Genomic DNA, 17,742 nt, shown 5'->3' with positions numbered 1-17,742 from the left:
AAGGAAAGACGGAGAGAAAAAGAAACGGAAGTGACGGAAAAAGACGAACGACGAAGGAGAAATTTTGAAAATCAGAATTTTTTTATCACGATCCTGCGAAATGCGATGCGAAATTCTCTCATCGCGGGTTTACGATTGAACGATGTTTCTCTGCGGCCGAAAACTTTTGCGAAGTGATTCGCTGAACAAGGTGATCGGAATTATATGATTTGCGTACGATTTTCGCCAGGCTGAAAGCACGACGAGCTGTTGAAAGCTCATTTTTGAGAATACTTTCAAGTCTATCATTCCTCGGGGCAGCTGGATATATTATAAGCATAAAGCTCTCGCGAAATAACGATAAATCGAATTTATTTCCCTCCCTCTCTATAGGTGGAGAAAATTCTTTGCTTACTCTGCGTGTAATGTAAGGTATATGTTATACAGGTATGTTCTCTGCAACTTTGCAAACCCTTCTTATTCCCGTTATTGCTTATTGCTCGCTTCGTTCCTCACGAAACGCGTACTTTACTACGAACTTTCAAGCAATGGAAATTGTATCCGTACGCACGGATGCAGCATTTTCTTTTTTTTTTTTTTATTTCCACGAGGAGGGTTTAGAATTCGCGTATAACTCGTTTTATTTTGACGGTGAATCTTGAAACCGCAAATCGGACAACGTCGATTTCAAGTTTCAAATTCTCGGGGATTCGGAATCCTATCTGATGATAAAATTTACATTTCTCTCTGTGAAATTGTAATTTGTGTTTACGCATATACATTATATACGTATTATACGAATTGCAATTTAGAAGGCGAACCGATCATTATCATTATGAGCGCCTATTTGGCTTCCGGCGTAGCCTCGACGACGGTAAAATAATAACTAAATTTGCCGAAGAAGCATTAAAATGATCGCGTGTCGCGGATCGTGCAAATTCAATTGCCGAATGCAGCAATGTGTACGGTAATGATATTGCGAATATTTTGTTGTTATATCGAAGGTAACGTTTTATACCAATGAATGTATAAATATTATACATACGTATGTATAATTATCCTGACGGGAATTTGCAGGGATTTATGGGTATTAATATTACGATAAACGTACTGTAAAATTGTCTCAAGAAAAGTATTTCGTAAATTTATGTATCCGCATATCGAACGTATTAGTTGTTGGATTAAAATTAAGCAATCAAATGACAAGTGTAAATATATTTTTTAATAAAAACTCTGACAATAAGTGTAAATTATTGAATAAATTTAATTTCTCAGGTATAGCTGCATAACATATGTGCACCTGCGTACAATGATCGGTTATCTGTTTTCAGAAATACCGTGTACAGAAATTTTGAAAGCATTTGACTCAATTGTTGAAGAATGTGAAATTTTAATAATTACAAAACATCATATACGAGAAAACTAAAAATCCGATGAAATTAAATGAAAGTCGCACGGAATATTCCAGTTTCTATAAAATATTATATATACGTAGGTAAATAATATACGGAAAGATTCTGTACAGGCGCATGCATATAAGTATATATACTTCCTCTTGCAAAAACTCTCATCTCCGCGCTGCTGCACAACAATCATTATTATTCACACCGGAAATTATTTTGAAACTGGTTTGCGCCGCCCCGAATTCAATTCGCTTCGATTTAGTAATTTTAATTTGTAATCTCGCGGCACACAAGTGCCGATATTGAGGCTTGATGTTTGCACGATCAAAGGATTACGGTATTTTAATGAAAGTTGGAGTTAAAAATTGAAAAAAAAAAGAAAAAACGAGAAAGGTTCACCAAATTTCGCGTAAAATGAAAATCTTTTGCTACCATTTCTGTAAATAAATATTCATGCATGTAAAGCGGCTTTACATATTCTACAAAAAAAAAAAAAAGAAACAAACAGCCGATACAAATGATTTCCGAGTCGTGTGATGATAATTCAAACTTCGCAGTTAGTAAGTTTTCCCTCGTCGGTAAGAACGGCGGTTTTTTTGCTTATCGATCGAAGTCTTACCGACAAAGTTCGACAGTCTTACTTCGAGATGTCGCTGTTACGGACTTGAAAACAAAGAACGACCAGAAAAAAAAGAAGAGCGGTAAAAAACAACAAACGAAACGACAAAAGCACTCTTGATAACTGCAAGATGATCGACTATCCAAGGTTGCATAAGCCGACTTACAAGTACATATATACCCTCTTATATTGACGTTGCGCGTGTAAATTGACACCCGAGTGTTTGGTATATGAATACACATTTCAACATAAGTACAATGTTGCAGCTGCTGGGTTGATTGCATAGACTGCTTTCACGCGTTTATTTGTTCAATCGCCCTCCCCCTTCTCGCCGCCCAACACATTTCTGTACAAATATTTTGTCGCCTGTAACGTCTGAGAATGAAACGTTTTTCATTAAATACAGATTGCGGCAATCGATTGATTTATTATTTTGATTTTGTTTCACCGCGTTTAACAATAAGCCGCATCCCGATATTTAATTAGAATATTGCGATATCGATCGTTTCATGTATCCAAGGCACATTCACCTCATACGTAGGTTTAGTTGTAACATATTTTAGACACACGAGGAAGCGCTTATATTTCGTATAATTTTTTTCTTTCTTCTTCCCGCTCATTATTGTACGAATCCATGTCTATCTGCATAATAGCGTTTGCCTACGATCTTCCAATTTATTTATTTAAATGATATTTATGGTACATAGGCATAGACAGAATGGTGGTCGAACGAAAATTTTCAGACATTTGTCCGCGCTTATAAGCCCCTTCTCTGTTTTACTTACCCTATTTTACCATCTACCATGTACTAATATACTTGACGATAATTAATATCGCTTGTTCTCGGAAATAACTGTCGCTTTTGTAGCACAACATCGTGTAAAGCTTGCGTAGGTGTGGGGAAAATGCAGATATAATTGACTCGCGTCGTTTTGTTTCGTGTGTTTTCTTCTTATTGGATCTTATTTCATTATATTTTTTCTGTCTCCTTTACAACGCGATAGAAGATTGGATTGTTCGCTTGGACTATATTCGTTCGTTCGGTATTTTGAATTTTTATTCTTCTCGTACACAGTGCACAATCAGGGCGAGAAAATTTTAATGTGAGACTCAATTTTACAATTTACAACGCGTCCGTACTTAGCTTTATTTTAATATTATTCTCTAAGATTTTCTCTCTTCAAGCTGCACCCTTTCAAATACCATTTGCACGCAATACGTTGCGATTGTAAATAAAAAAAAAACGGTGTAGACGGTAAAATTTTCGATCTTCCACATTTTACCAATCGATCTAACCCTGTGCTTTTTCTTTTGTGTTTCAGCTACCGGATCTGGGAAATCACGATGATAGGGTGAGTGCAAAAAAAAAAATAAAAAAAAAAAAAATACATCAAAATCAAAAATTCCTCTTAACCCAATTACACGTTTTTGCAATGCAACGATCAAACCTTCGCCCGGAAGTTTTGTGAACATTTTTTCTCGCCTTTTAGCAAAGAATCGCGATTATAATCCAACTTTCCGATATTTCCGATCTTCGCCGTCGCAAAATCCCGTCCATAGAATACATAACGCAACACCGACTAGTCTCGAGATTTGATTAAACGAAGCACCGACCCGGTGGATTGAAATTGGATATTACGGGATTATCGTCGATTAATAGGCACACGAGATCCTAGACATCGATACCGCAGCAAACGGCGAAGAAAAAAAATTCAATCACCCGTTTATCTATCGGATACGGAAAACGTCGAACGGGTTATAGAATATGGACAAAAGGCAAAAAAAATTTTTTTTAAAAATACACACACATACGGGTTTGCGAATCGATCGATCTTTGCCTGTCATCAACTGTGTTCCACAATGTAAACTTGCGAGACGATTAAACGCATTAGCGTTGATCAAATTCGTCTTATCACAATTATTCGTACAATAAATCTCGATAGCAATAATTGCCAGATTGTGTGACAGCGCGTTAGGAAACAGCCGTTAAAATCTAACGAATAAATAAATGAATAAATAAATAAATAAATAAAATTATTTTATAGCGGGCTTCTGCAGTAAAAACAGTTTTGGCGTGGTCATTTTTTTAAATAAATTAACTGTATACATTACAAACTCTCGAGTTTCGGAGAGTGAACGGTTTTAATCCGCTTTTTCGATTCCACAGCTAAGTCATAAGACGATGGAATAAATATAAATGGAAAACAAAAAAAAAAAAAAAAAAAAAAAAATGAAAAACAGAGTCTCAGCTAGTATTGATAAATTATATCCACAAAAAAGTTTTAAGTTATGGGGCGCGAGTGAGCGAGCTTTAAGTACCACCGGTCGCTGCTTTATTACAACAGCAATAGATACACTCTGCAATCTAGGTCAATAGATACACGCTTATAATGCGAACCTACGGACACGCGCACGCGCGGGCAGATACAAACATTTTACACAGATGCGTGCAAGTGTATCATAGGTGATAAACGCGCCCGACAATCCATGCGAATTGACACGATATCTATAAGTAGTGAATCGTTGCTAATAACGGGGGAAAAGTTTCGTTATTGCACGTGAATCGACGAGGTTGCGTTTGCAGGCGAGATGATATTCCATACGTGAAAAGTTATTTAAACGCGATGTTTGATAATTTTCAACGTTTCATATTTATCTCACAAATCTAAGAGCTGCGGTAACGTAATTGTTTGAGAAACGAGACGCACGCTTCTTTGACAAAAGTATGCATGCCGTATTTTTGGCTGGAATGCACAGCGTTTCTTGATACGCACGTGTATTATCGAGGTTAACGTATCGTGTTATACATTTACGATTTAACCACCTACACATATGCATATTGTTGGTAAGAATTTATCGAACTCGATACGGACGAGGTCGTTACATATACGCTGGGTGAATAACATTGCGGGATGATTTACTTGCGCAGGTGTCTACGGCTGCCGTATGTATTTAATATACGTGTGTATTATGCATGCATGGGTATAGGTATATATATTATAATACGGTATTGTACACGCGCTTTTCATTTCATTCAATCAACTCGAAGAATGAGGCATATATTATATGTATATTGAAAAGACACGCGATTTTTATCTTATTCACGATCGTTAATCAATCGTGTCTTACACTAATCGTGGATTTACGATATACGTATTATACGCGGAAAATAGACATGCGGGTATTTTTATAATGCAGGGTACTGAAAACGGAATAATGAGAGAAAACCTCTGTCCAGTCGTGAAAAAATTGGTCAATCCTACGAGTTCGTATTAACGAACCGAGAAGAAGGTAGAAAGGGGAAAGAGAAACGAATGCGAAAATTCCGTAAACGCTGTAAATATTGAACCGGAATTGACGATTCTTTTTCAATTCTTTGACGACGGTTGGAAATATCAAGAGACGCTGTTCGATGTTGGGAAAATCGAGATAGATGGAAAAAGGAGTCCGGAGGAAAAATGGTAGAAGAAGAAACTGATACGTCTGATATTCGTAGTAAATAGGTACAATATTTATACGCGTTACGCAACGCTGTGTTTTTTAGAAGAATAAATTTTCTCTGCTTTTCTCTCCTTCTTACTCGTTGTTGTTTTATGTGATTTTCTTATTATAATACGGATGTATATATATATACGTATTGGAGCGCACCGTATTTAGGGTGTCGACGAATTATTTTGCGGCGTATCTACTCTTACAATAAAATACATACCCATTGACAATGTTTCCGAACTACGTGTATTTTAAGGAAAATGTGTTTTTAATTATTTGATAAAGATTTTCGGGGGGATGGTATGCGTTAAAAAATTGGTCAACATCCTAAATACGGGAGACCCTGATACGTGTACAAAATTATACACCGTCAAAAGACTCGAGGCGTCGGATTTCTCACGCGCGTCTGCCGTGAAACGAAATGCAAAAGTGGGACACAAATATTTTGGAAACCGTCGCGTGTCCTACGCGGTTTTGTGCCATCTAGCTTGTGCGTCGTCTAGCCGTAGTATGAATTCGGTTGCTGCTTATTACGTCTGTGTACATATAACTTATATTATGTACACCTCGCGTTGAATTAATTAGCGTTCGTTTCATTTTTTATGCATTTTTTATCTCGATTCTTCAAAAACAATTTTCCCAATTTGGGCACGGTTAGGCGTGTAAAGTTTGAGGACGACGAGCCGGTTGAATTTAAAAAAAAAAAGAAGGAAAAAAAAAAACAAAACTTATACACCTGACGAAATATTAATTACAGTAGAGAAGTTGCCTGTAAGATATTACGAAAGACGTCAGAAATCCCTTCGGCATCTCAAATAATCGCAGGTCTGAAGTAAAATTAATATACATTACATACCATCCCCATTCGCTCGTTCATTTCGACTTTCTTCGATCGTATTCACGCGGTGTTTGTCTCTTTTGCAAAAATTTAAGTTAACGATTAATCGACAAAGTCGGACGAAGAATCGTACCAGCAATTTAACGTAATGGAAAACGGGGGTTTTGTTTTGTTTTGTGTTTTTTTTTTTTATTTCTTTTCTTTTCTTTTCTTCTTTTTTTAAAGGTGAGCCGGAATGTCGCTGGTATCATTAGACGTATCGCATGTACAATTATGCACACATATTCAACGAGGGATTTATCATTCATCTCTACACACATGCGTAGAGAATAATACACGTTTATTCCGCAGCCTTGATGTTTAGTCTTGTTTACCGCCCGTAAACACAACTACCGACATTATCCGTGTGTCGCATATGCCTCTACGTTTCTATTCACGAACGGTGTTCCATGCCTGCGTGTAAACCTCCTATCTAAATGTTGTCGAAATATCGTCGCTTGCACATGTACGGAACATACATACCTATACTAAAAACCTCGAGATTCCTCGCTCGTCTGAGAGAAACGCGCTTATTGCGCCCGAATTTGCTCACGTGACACACGCGCGCAAACATTCGTCGCATAAATTAGCAAGTGTTATATCGTTGCATATATTTAACTACGCTCTTCGTCGTCGTTTATGGCTGTGTCACCGTGGTAAACAGCAGTGGTGGTCAAGTCACGGATGATCGTGAGAGGAAGGGAAAAAGCAAGGATAATTAAAGACAAAAAAAAAAAAAAAACAAAAAAAAAAACATCTTCCTTTTAAGGGTTATTTTTTGTAGGCACGCGCGTGCTCGAATTTAAGAAGCGGCAATTATTCGGAACGCTGATAAACTCGGATGGGGTTTCAAAGCGTACCTAATCGTTTTAAAAGGTTTGCTGTCGGTTTCGGTTCGCGGTTTCCTTTCCGTGTTGGTTGTATACATAATTCTTCTGTTTCACATTTTCCGTGCGTAAAATATTCACGTCCAAGCCGGTTTACTTTTGAATATTTTTAGCACACGATTATATTGATTAATTTGAACCCGGTGTGGAAACATTTGTGGGTTAGATGCGAGAGATATAATAACCAGCAGCACCGCTGCCGAGATGCACCGATCATCCGCTCGAATCCAATTATACACGATTTAAGTCAGACAGTCCGATCGAGTTAAGATCACAGCGGCTCTCGGTCGGGTCGAATTTGTCATTATAATTATCCGTTTTTCAATCTGCGTGTATCCTCGACTTTTCGTATTCTCTAATTATACGAGCTGATTTTCACGCTTAATTTATGCTAAAAGAAGTCCGGATCTTTTATACTTTTTTTTTTTTTTTTTATTGTTTCATCTCCTTCTCGTGTTATATCGACATACTAATTGCCTATTTCTAATTTTAACGGTAGATTATAAACTGTAGCAAAAATGAACGTGAAATATGTTCAAAAATACGTGCATACCTTTTATACGATGATTTCATACTTAAACTGTAAACGTCCGTCTGGTTTGTAATAAATTGTCGCGGTCATTAAAAACTGGAACAAAAAAGTACTTTGGAGACAAATGATGGAAACTTTTTCTTTTCTTTTTTCTTTTTTTTTTCAAATCAATAAAATAAAATTGAAGTCTCCCGCCAGGCAAAGAATCCCTTGAAAATCCGACGTCGTTACAGTTGCATATCTCTGGTTAATAATTAATAGTCCCTTCCCTGCAAATTTACGTCATCTTATTAAACACGCGTTTCGATTTAATTTTTGACGCTTTTTCTTTCTTGCAAATTTTCAAACAAGTTCTCACACGTTGCGGATGAGAGCTCCTCGTTACCGCCATGTGGCAATTGAATCCGCTCGAGGAAGGAGAGGCGAAGTTATTATCTGTATAGAGAAGAGAAGGCGGCGTGCCGAGTGTATTATGCCCATAAGGTATGCGAAACAATTCAAACGACGGAAAGACCTTCGCGTTTCTATAACCCGCGTTATTTTCGTTCCCAGTCGCATTTATCATACACCCGCACGAGTATCGCTCAAGTGTTTGTGTCATGGTGGCGCCAAAGTGCCAGGAGAGCATTCGACCAAACTCTACGCCTGTTCCCATTACCGATTCAAGGACAAATTTCAGGCCTGATTCATGCCGGGCGGCGCACACGCGTCTTGCGCCAACAATTCGGGGTTCTACTGTACAACGAAAATCGAGAAACTCCGATTTTAGTGGTTTTTTTGAAAATTTTCCACGTCTTACGAAACAATTTTACTATTTGCAATTTTTTTTTTTTTTTTTAATCGGCAAAATAAAGAAGACAAGAAATCTGGTGTGAAAAAGAAATTCAAAAATCCGGTCTGACGTATGAAAATGTTTCAGCAATCATCTGTGGTAAAGTGACTCCCGCTTCTAACTTTTGTTGACATTTTTTCGGAAAAAGCTTGAAAACAGTGATAATGAAAAATTTCCCCATTCTGGCTCTGAGCTTAAAAATTTTCATACCTGATACACAATTTTTCAGAATTTCTTCACATATTTAAATTGTGTCGATCAATAACATGGTTGTGGAAAATTGTAGTAAATTGAAATCGCGTCGTTAGAATATGAAAAAAACGCCGAGCGCCTTTCAAAGTGAGAATAATCATATAAAAAATCGCGCTCCAAATACGAGAGGTCAAGGATCAGAGCCAGATCGAAATGATACGGACTGCCCTGTGTATAAAAGAATATATAGACGAATGGATAAGACATTTTTTTTCACACTAGTTACATTCATCGCGATTGTTTACGCGACTCGTTTATGCACACATATAATCGTCACCGTACAAATGCGTTTAGTAATGATGCGTATAAGCGTGACGTGCACTCTAATATAATATACGTGTACGTAGCGGATGGGTTAAAAATGCCCTAGAAGAAGAAGATGACGGGAAAGAGAGAGAAAAATAATGAAAACGAAAGATACGGAGACCAGATATATGACCGTAATGTTACGTTAATTAGGTAATTAACCTTGTGAACTTTTCTCTTCTCTTGACGTTACATTATACGTCGGATGTGCCACATATATATGATGTATGTAATAGATTTCATTATTTTGCTGGCCCAGTTCAGCGCGATGATCGCTAACTGATCAATACACTCGATCGATCGTTTCAAATTCCTCTACAATGCATTATACGTATGTACCTATGATACATATGCATTATACAGGAATGGTGCAATGGTATATGGGTACGTATATTATATACGATTGGAACACGTTTCTTACTTGAAGCATATCAATAATTTTACGCTATCAAATCGTTGCCTTTTTTTTCTTTTTATCTCCTCCGTAGATAATTTTTTTTTTTTTTTTTAATTCCTCCACTACGGTGAATTTATCGTCGAATTGGTTGTAATTGACTATCTTTTCGTTTTTGTCTTTTTTTTTTTGCTTTGCTTTGCTCCTTTTTTCACAGAGCCGGGGCCGAACTTTTTTCAATCAAGTGCTTGGCTATAAATTGTTCATCGTATCTGTCTAATACAATACGTGTATACCTAATACATACAGGTACATACAAACATGTATGATTTATTCGTAAGCGTGAGTGAGTAAAAATCACGACAGCGCGTCATCGCGCACATTCTGGATTATAGTTCATGCGCTGATATCGGCGAGGGTCAAACGGCATTTGAATTTTTGTAAAACAACACCGCTGCAGCATTGGCTGTTGATCGACTGCGTGCCGCGCGTTAGTTGAGCATTGTTGAATTGCGATTACGGTGTTATTTGTACAAAAATATTATCGGTGGACGAAATAACATCTCCTATGTCCTATACGCGTGTATGTAACACGTGTAGAGGCAGAAATTACGGCTCGCGGGAGGAGAAACACGAAACTTGGGTCATTGTGACAAAAATATGGATTTAAAATTGAAAAGAAAAGAAAAAAAAAAGTAGCCAACTCGAGGGTATAACGCGCAGGTCAGCTGGTTACGTAATCGTTGAAAGCTTGCATACATGCACGGCTTATATTCCATCGGTTCGACGTATAAACAATCTAACGTCCACTAGATACGAAGAGAAGTTACTAATTTTCGTCACAGTTTCGCAATGATAAATTTTCCGTATCAGTTGTGCGACAAGCGACGTTGTATTTTCAACATTTCTTATCCGCTACCGTATCTCTGAATTCAATCGATGTAGGAAAAGATCCGTTTTCACTTCGGTTAATTTTCACGCCTACGTCGCTGCTTTTATTATCATCGCTGTTTTTTCTACCCTCTCTCTTTAAAATTTGAATGGAAAAAAAAAAAAGAAAAAGAAATACGTACGTGCATATACATATAAATAGAAGCATAGAAGGAAAACGAAAACAACAAACGAAAATAAGTCGGACGTTCGTCCGCGATAACGACGACGATGTTAAGTCGGGGGTATTTGCATCGATCGGGCAATGAGTCAGACCATCGTCTGTATCGCTTAACCAAGGTATGCTGAATTTTTATTAACTCACAGCCGTTGTACGTGTTTATCAACTATACGAGCATACGTTCGTTCCAATACACGCGATTGTTCCATCGTGTTTCCCACGCACACAGAAACTGCGCGTTTTCCTTTTACTTTTGTTTTCACTGAGCAAACGTTACGTTGGTGTGTAATATGCGTTTACAGAACTTGTGCACCGTTGCGTGCTGTTGGAAAAAATGGGAAACCGACGGACGGAGAATCGTACGCAGGCGTACCTGGTCTCTACCTGATTTACAATTAGCCGAGTGAAATAGGACGCGATGATCCTTTCGTCGTTGCAATGTGTTAAACTCCTACGCGAAATATTTAATTAGTAAGATTGGATTCGAGTAAGCAAACTCATATTTACACGTACATATTTACCATGATGAAGTTGGTAACGTTGACGTAACGAAACGTCGTGGAATAAATAAATCGTTGTACAATTTTAGAACGACTTTTAAGCAATTGGCTTTTCAAAGTATGAACATGTTTTTTTTTTTTTATTTCTCAGGCTGCGAAGTGTGTAACGATTTTCTTAAACTTGCATCGTTGAAGTAACCTTACCAACTTCAACCTCGTACATGCACGTTCTGTCTTATTTGCTGTAGCTGACGGGAATCGAACGTAATAGAGAAAAAGATAAACGTGACGGTGCGAGATGATTGAAATAGGTTGAAATTCTTCTCTATACGTACGATACGCGTCTAGTTCAGTGGCTAAGAATAAACCAAACCTTGGATCGGATCGGTGCAGCCGTTTAGAGTTTTTCTATATTTTCATTTTATTTTCTCACGACATAAAGGAATCCTTTTCCGGAGTACGGTTCTTGATATTCAGCCAATTGCAACCGACGTCGGAGGTGAATAGCGATATATTTTGTTAATTGTTTATTTTCGATCTCTACGTTCGACTTTGCGTTGTTACAACCAACCGGCCGGCCGAGTCGCTGCAAGATGCTTCGCAAGGCTACAACACCGGCTTGCAGGCATATACGTATCGTTTATAAAGCACACATTGTATGTATCTGGAAGCGGATGAATTTGTCAGACGCGCAATTTACCGGCACGTGTCGTAAATACACATGGCTCTACCGATCTGTACGATCGTTGCGTCTCGTAGCGAGAGACGGCGACTGCAAGCTGCGCTTGCGAGACGAGCGCGTGTCGCTGCAAGTTTTGCTAGTGGTTGATTAAATCGACGAAGAAGAAGACGAAGAAAAATAGGTGAAAAAAATTTTAATAAAAAGTACGACGAAGAGGTGAACAATTTTGAATATTCATTTTCGATATTACTTCGTCGCATTTACAGCTACATTTTTCTTACCGCAAAGAAAAGTCCGTTCTTTTCGCGCGCTTGACATTTGTTTGGGTATAAATTACTTTTGAGAAATTTCGTTTTCCGATATAAATGGTTTTTTTTTTTCGCATTGCTCGTAGCACCGACAACGACTGGTGTTAATTAAGCGACAAGCTTACGTCGTGCCAATAACACGCAACGCGTGCAGTTACGATCGCTTTGCATCGCGCAATATTAAAATAAAAAAGAATTGCACGAACTATCTATATTTATAGATCTAACAATTTATATCGGTGGAAAGAAATCGCCTTGTTTGTTCGTTTCGCGCGGCAGTTTTCGCATTCATCTCGAACAAGATTATTCAAATCTTTTCCTTGTAATAGAAGAGGATAAAGAATGATATTATCGGGCGGCGGTTCGCTGCAACGGTTCGGTTCGTCGTTGTTACGTGAGGAAACGGTAACGTTACGAAATATCTAAACAGCTCTCGCTTATGTGCGTACAACGAGGCATTTACGTACGTACGTATGTATAGGTGGGCACATATTATCACATAGTATCAGTGGTACAGGGCTATCAGCACACCCCGGCAAATTAACCGCACACGGGTCATCGACCCGGCATCGCCGTTGCGGGAGAGGGCGCAACAGGCGTCCTCGTTTCACTTTATACCTATAAATATAATACCGATGTATTTATACGGGGGTCGCAACAAGTAAACCCGCTGCACCGCGGATATAACCGACGGGAGGCGGGGGCGGGGGCATTTTTATACATATATATATATATATATATATATATATATTATACATTTATTTATTTATATACACGTATAAGCGCCCGATATACTCCACGATCAATCGAAAACGATGATAAAATCTCTCGTGTTTTATACTTGTCAGCGTTTCGTTCTTCGATCGAAACTTTAAATAAAATAAAATAAATTATAACAAACGAGTAGTAAGGTAGGTAAATCAGACGAGTCCTCATTTTATTCATTTATTTATTCTTTATCGTCTATTTTTCACACGAAAAAAATTCGATAATATTTCCAGATGACCATTCATTTCCCGTATTCCTTAGACTTCTCCTTCTTCTTTTTTTTTTTTTTTCTTCAATTTTTCACCCGATCTCACGGTATACAAAAACGACTCGATTAGGTTAATTCGTTCAAAAAAAAAAAAAAAAAGAAAAAAAATACGAAGAAACGGAAGTAGGGAAAACCGAAAACCCGTTCGATCCTTCTAGCCGTAAAAATGTTTGTACGGTCGTTGAGAGTATATAAGGTATGTTGTATTATTGTGTGGGAGACGCTGGTCGCAGGTGGCGGTGGCACATCGCGCGAGATTCCTCGAGAGTTTAATAATAAAAAGGAATCTAGTCCAAGCATCTGAAAAATAATTTACCCCTTCAGAAATAAAACTTTTTTTCTGGCAAACCGCCAGGATTGTTTAACGCTTGGTAATACGACAAAGAATAAATAAGGAAATGAAAATAAACGGTAATAAAGTTTTAGAAACTACTGTCTGATATTGCGTGTTGTTGTTGTTTTTTTTTTTCCTTCTTCTTCTTTTTCAATTTCTTTTATTTTTTCATCGCACCATTAATTTATTACACACTTACACGCATCGTTGTTGTTTCTTCGTTGTCGTTTATCCGAGATCGTTGAACTCGCCGCCGCCACCACCGATGTTATATCACGCCTGTGTGCATGTGCATCGGCGTGTGGAACGCGTCATAACATTGTACGCGTACGTACACGGATGTGTTATCAGAAAACAGAGGAGACTAGTCGATTATTTTCAGACACTCGTTGTTCTTGTTATTATATTACCGCAGTTTTTCCAATTATATTACAGAGTCCGGCGCAAACGCGACGATGCTCTCTGCAAAATGCATCACTCGCTGTGACTCGGTACTGCGGCGTCTTTGTTTCATCCCTCCGACGTATTCCCGACAAAGTTTTCTCACGAGCTTTATTCGTGGAGGCAAAATTTTCCGATAAATCGGTGATAAAATCGTGCAACGATCCCGACTACGATGAAACGTGTGAAATTTCTGTTGCGCAGGCGCGTTTCTGCGTCATCGTTTATTTGTCTGGGATCCAGTTTGCTCTAAATGTTAATCAATAGGAAGTGTACGGTAGTAAACAGTACAACAATTATCTCGAACCTGATATTCCGCACGCGCGTAACAACAATCCCATGCGTCGTGTGTAGCTCTGTTATACCTTGTTACGCGAGTATTATTTTCGCGTATTTTTCCTCGCCCTAATCGAGCAACGCGTATAATTATCACGTGATAAAAATAATCATCGGCATTGTTATAATTATATAGAACATGCATCGACGGGGAGAACGATCGGCTACGGTTTGTTATTTAATCAACGAAAACAAGAAACGCGCGACGTGACGCAACTTCGATCATTGTTCACGGTCTGTTTGAAATTCCTTCGCAGGTATATCATTCGTCGCAACTCTTTTCGAGGCTAACTTTCCGCCCACAATCATCGCGTCGTGTCTGAACAAGGTTCTTGTGTACCTACCTACCAAAGTCGGAGATAAGAAAAGGCTCGATTTGTGTGCACCGATATAAACTACGGCCTCTGATCGTCGTTAAAACCGTTTCATCGTGGGAAAGTTGTCTCAAATTTGTCTTTCGTGTTCTTCTTCTTATTTTTTGGCTTTGCAAAGGAGGCCCGTAATAACGAATATAATTGCGAGTATCGAGTGACGCACAGCCACGTGGAGAGACGTACCGACACGATAACCGCTTGGCCGATTGCCCTGCACTTCTCGTGTGGAATCGTTAAGATAATAAAATACCGCGGCGGTTGAGTGCAAACAACGAAATAGACGATAAGTCGGGGTTGGGAATCGTCCGTTGAAACTGGGTTATGATACCTATACGTTGTAATCTCTTCCTCGTGTCTTTGTTACATATGAAATTTCGTAACGTCACATTAGCAATATGCAATATTACAATCTAATCGAGACGCCGACCGCCATCCCGGCGAAACAAAGACCGGACGACATTGTTATCCTTATCATTTCTCACGGAATAAAATGCATTCGCTTCGATTCATTCGCCTCTGGGACATTCGCACTGGCGCAAACAGCTCTGCGCGGTTGGCGTCGAATTTTTTATTTTTTTTTTTTATACCGCAGTCACGTTTCACCGGACTTTGATCGTCGTCGATCGCTGTTTCGTTTCCGTTGCAACCGTAGTCGCGTGGACCCTTTTTTACGATCATCGCGTACAGCGAGTCGTCTACTCGCGTGGAACAGAAACACCTCCGATAATTGCCGAGCAAATTGAACCTTCCGTGATGAAAATGGCACCCGTTGATCCTCCGCAACAAGAACACGAACCGCAGTCGTTCGTCGGCAATGGCGAAAGACGGCGAACGAATTCCTCCCATTGCAATACATGCTTCGATAATGCGAATCGTGGACCGTGGTGTTTCCCGAACGACGATCATCGTCGCAAGTAAGAAGTTTGCGCAGAATCGTTTTGTTCCAGTGCAAGCTGCAGGTCAGAGAACGATAAGGCATCTAACAGATTACCCCCAACACCGTGTCTCACATTCTGTTTGAACGCGCGCTAGCGTTTCAGCGTCTTGTACGACAAAAAACAAAAACCGCTGATCCCCAACGTTTGCCCTAGATGTATGCTCAGAGATTAGACCTATGATAACGCGCTTACAGTTTACTCGAACAGACTCTTTTCTGGCAGCGGCCGCGTTACGTTCTCCTCTTATTGCCCCCTTACGCACCGTTTTTCATCCATCCTAGCTTTGATTCTCCTCATTTTATCGCCACGTTGCATTGACAGACTCTTCGCTCACACGCGTACTAAACTCTAACGCGGTAGAAAACAGACGTGAAAAATAACGTCTGCGACTCTTAAATCGGCCTAATCTTATCGCTTCGAGAAGTAGGTAGGTACGATATTATGTATCCAAGTGTGCATATATATGTATAAGTTGTTGTTCGAGCATTATAACATTGAATGGATGGAATTCAGAGGTTTTATTGATCTCCTACACCCTAATTGCCGAATAAAAACGATAACTCGAGTATTTGACTTGCGAGTTACGCTGGTCCACTTGTACAAGCACACTCTTTTACAGGATGACTGTATTTTCTCAACCTATATACACCGTGTTTATACAATACATACGTAAAGCTGCTGGAACGTTGCTAGTTTTTCACGTTACGATATCTCAATCCGCATGTCTGTAATACAACGTACAACCTACCTAAGGTTGTCGGTTTCTTTTTACTCCCTTCTTCGCAGGTACGTTGCAAAATTTTGCAAATTCTATCGAGCTTAAGTCTGCACGGTCTAAATTCCACCGTGGCAGGTATAAGCGACGAATTGCCTTGTATATGCGTATACTTTGTACGAAAATAAAGGGAAAAAAATCGGCACCGAGAGTCTAACATTTTTTAAACGACAGAGCTTTCGAGCTTTCGAATCACGTCTTCTGACCGTTCCGCAGGGGATCATCGTCGAGTCTCTCGTACTTATCTTCGCCGAAGCAAATTTGGCTCGGTTGCTCTATTTTTTCGTTTTCTTTTTCTTTTTTTTTTTTTTTTTATCCTACCCACGTGCGTTTGTATTACACGATACATGCAATTAGTACGCGATTGCGATCGCATCGCCCCCGCATGTGAGGTACACGTGTGCGGGATGATGTCACGATTGAGGAGGAAGAGTCGAAGAGCGGTGCATGGCTGCTGAAATCTAGCGATGGAAAACAGCGCGGCATCGCCGTGTTACAAATACAAACTGGCCGAACCCACCTTCTGCATTATTCCAAGCGCGTCTGACTGTTTTCGAATCTCGTAAGCACCGTTCTCTGTTCCTGCATGTTCAATCTTCCGCGTTATATTCCTCTTCCGTATTATATTTCATTCTTAATATGCTCGGCCGAGAGACTCCCCGACACCGCGTATATACGCGCGTGTGTGCGTGTGTGTATATATATATATGCACGTTAACGTACACGAATGTACGTACGCTGTGATAGAGAATTTGATGTAAATATTCTCAAGGCTTTTCACCTCCACCACGCACTGTACGTATGTACGTAGAAAACAACGCCGTCGCTGCTTTTCTCGATGCCGCGTATTCGTTATTCACACTACGTATCTTCGGGCACCACTGCCCGCATTTTCAAATGACGTAAAACTACCCTCGAAATACGTAATGCGAAGTTGATACCGCACGGAGACCCAATAATGGTTGACGTTTTCACTCGACTTGTTACATGTACTTGTGCGTTTTTCGTCCAAAGTAATTCGTCTCTTTTCCGCATCACTTCTTAACCGTGTTTCGTGGCAAACGGATCATCGAAGCGTTAAAAAGTACAAAAACTCAGAGCCGTTCTTCATTATCTTCGGATCGAGAGCAGATGGATCGATAAAACGTTCGGCGCTGATCGATACGAGTGATTTAGGTTCGCGGGTGAGTTATGTACCGATCTGACGAATGGAGTCGACCGCTTGCGGGCTAATTTACGTCTCGTTCGCCGGTCCCGTTTCCTGGATCATAATTATTCGGTCGATTATCAAATCAAAAGACGGGGCGATAAATAACGTCGGATACCGTGTCGCGGTG

General features: G+C 39.4%; 1 protein-coding gene across 1 annotated transcript in view; it reads left to right on the top strand.

Moving 5' to 3' along the window:
- Positions 1–17,742, top strand: part of Sesn (Sestrin) — a 126,459-nt gene that overhangs the window by 42,006 nt on the left and 66,711 nt on the right. The window contains exon 5 of the mRNA XM_046622978.2: positions 3,324–3,353. Coding sequence (XP_046478934.1) covers positions 3,324–3,353 — 30 coding nt within the window. The remainder of the gene's footprint in view (positions 1–3,323; positions 3,354–17,742) is intronic.

Source organism: Neodiprion pinetum, chromosome 1, assembly GCF_021155775.2.
Source record: "Neodiprion pinetum isolate iyNeoPine1 chromosome 1, iyNeoPine1.2, whole genome shotgun sequence".
NCBI lineage: Eukaryota > Metazoa > Arthropoda > Insecta > Hymenoptera > Diprionidae > Neodiprion > Neodiprion pinetum.
Note: the sequence above shows the minus strand (reverse complement) of the source record. Positions and strands in the feature narration are given on the sequence as shown.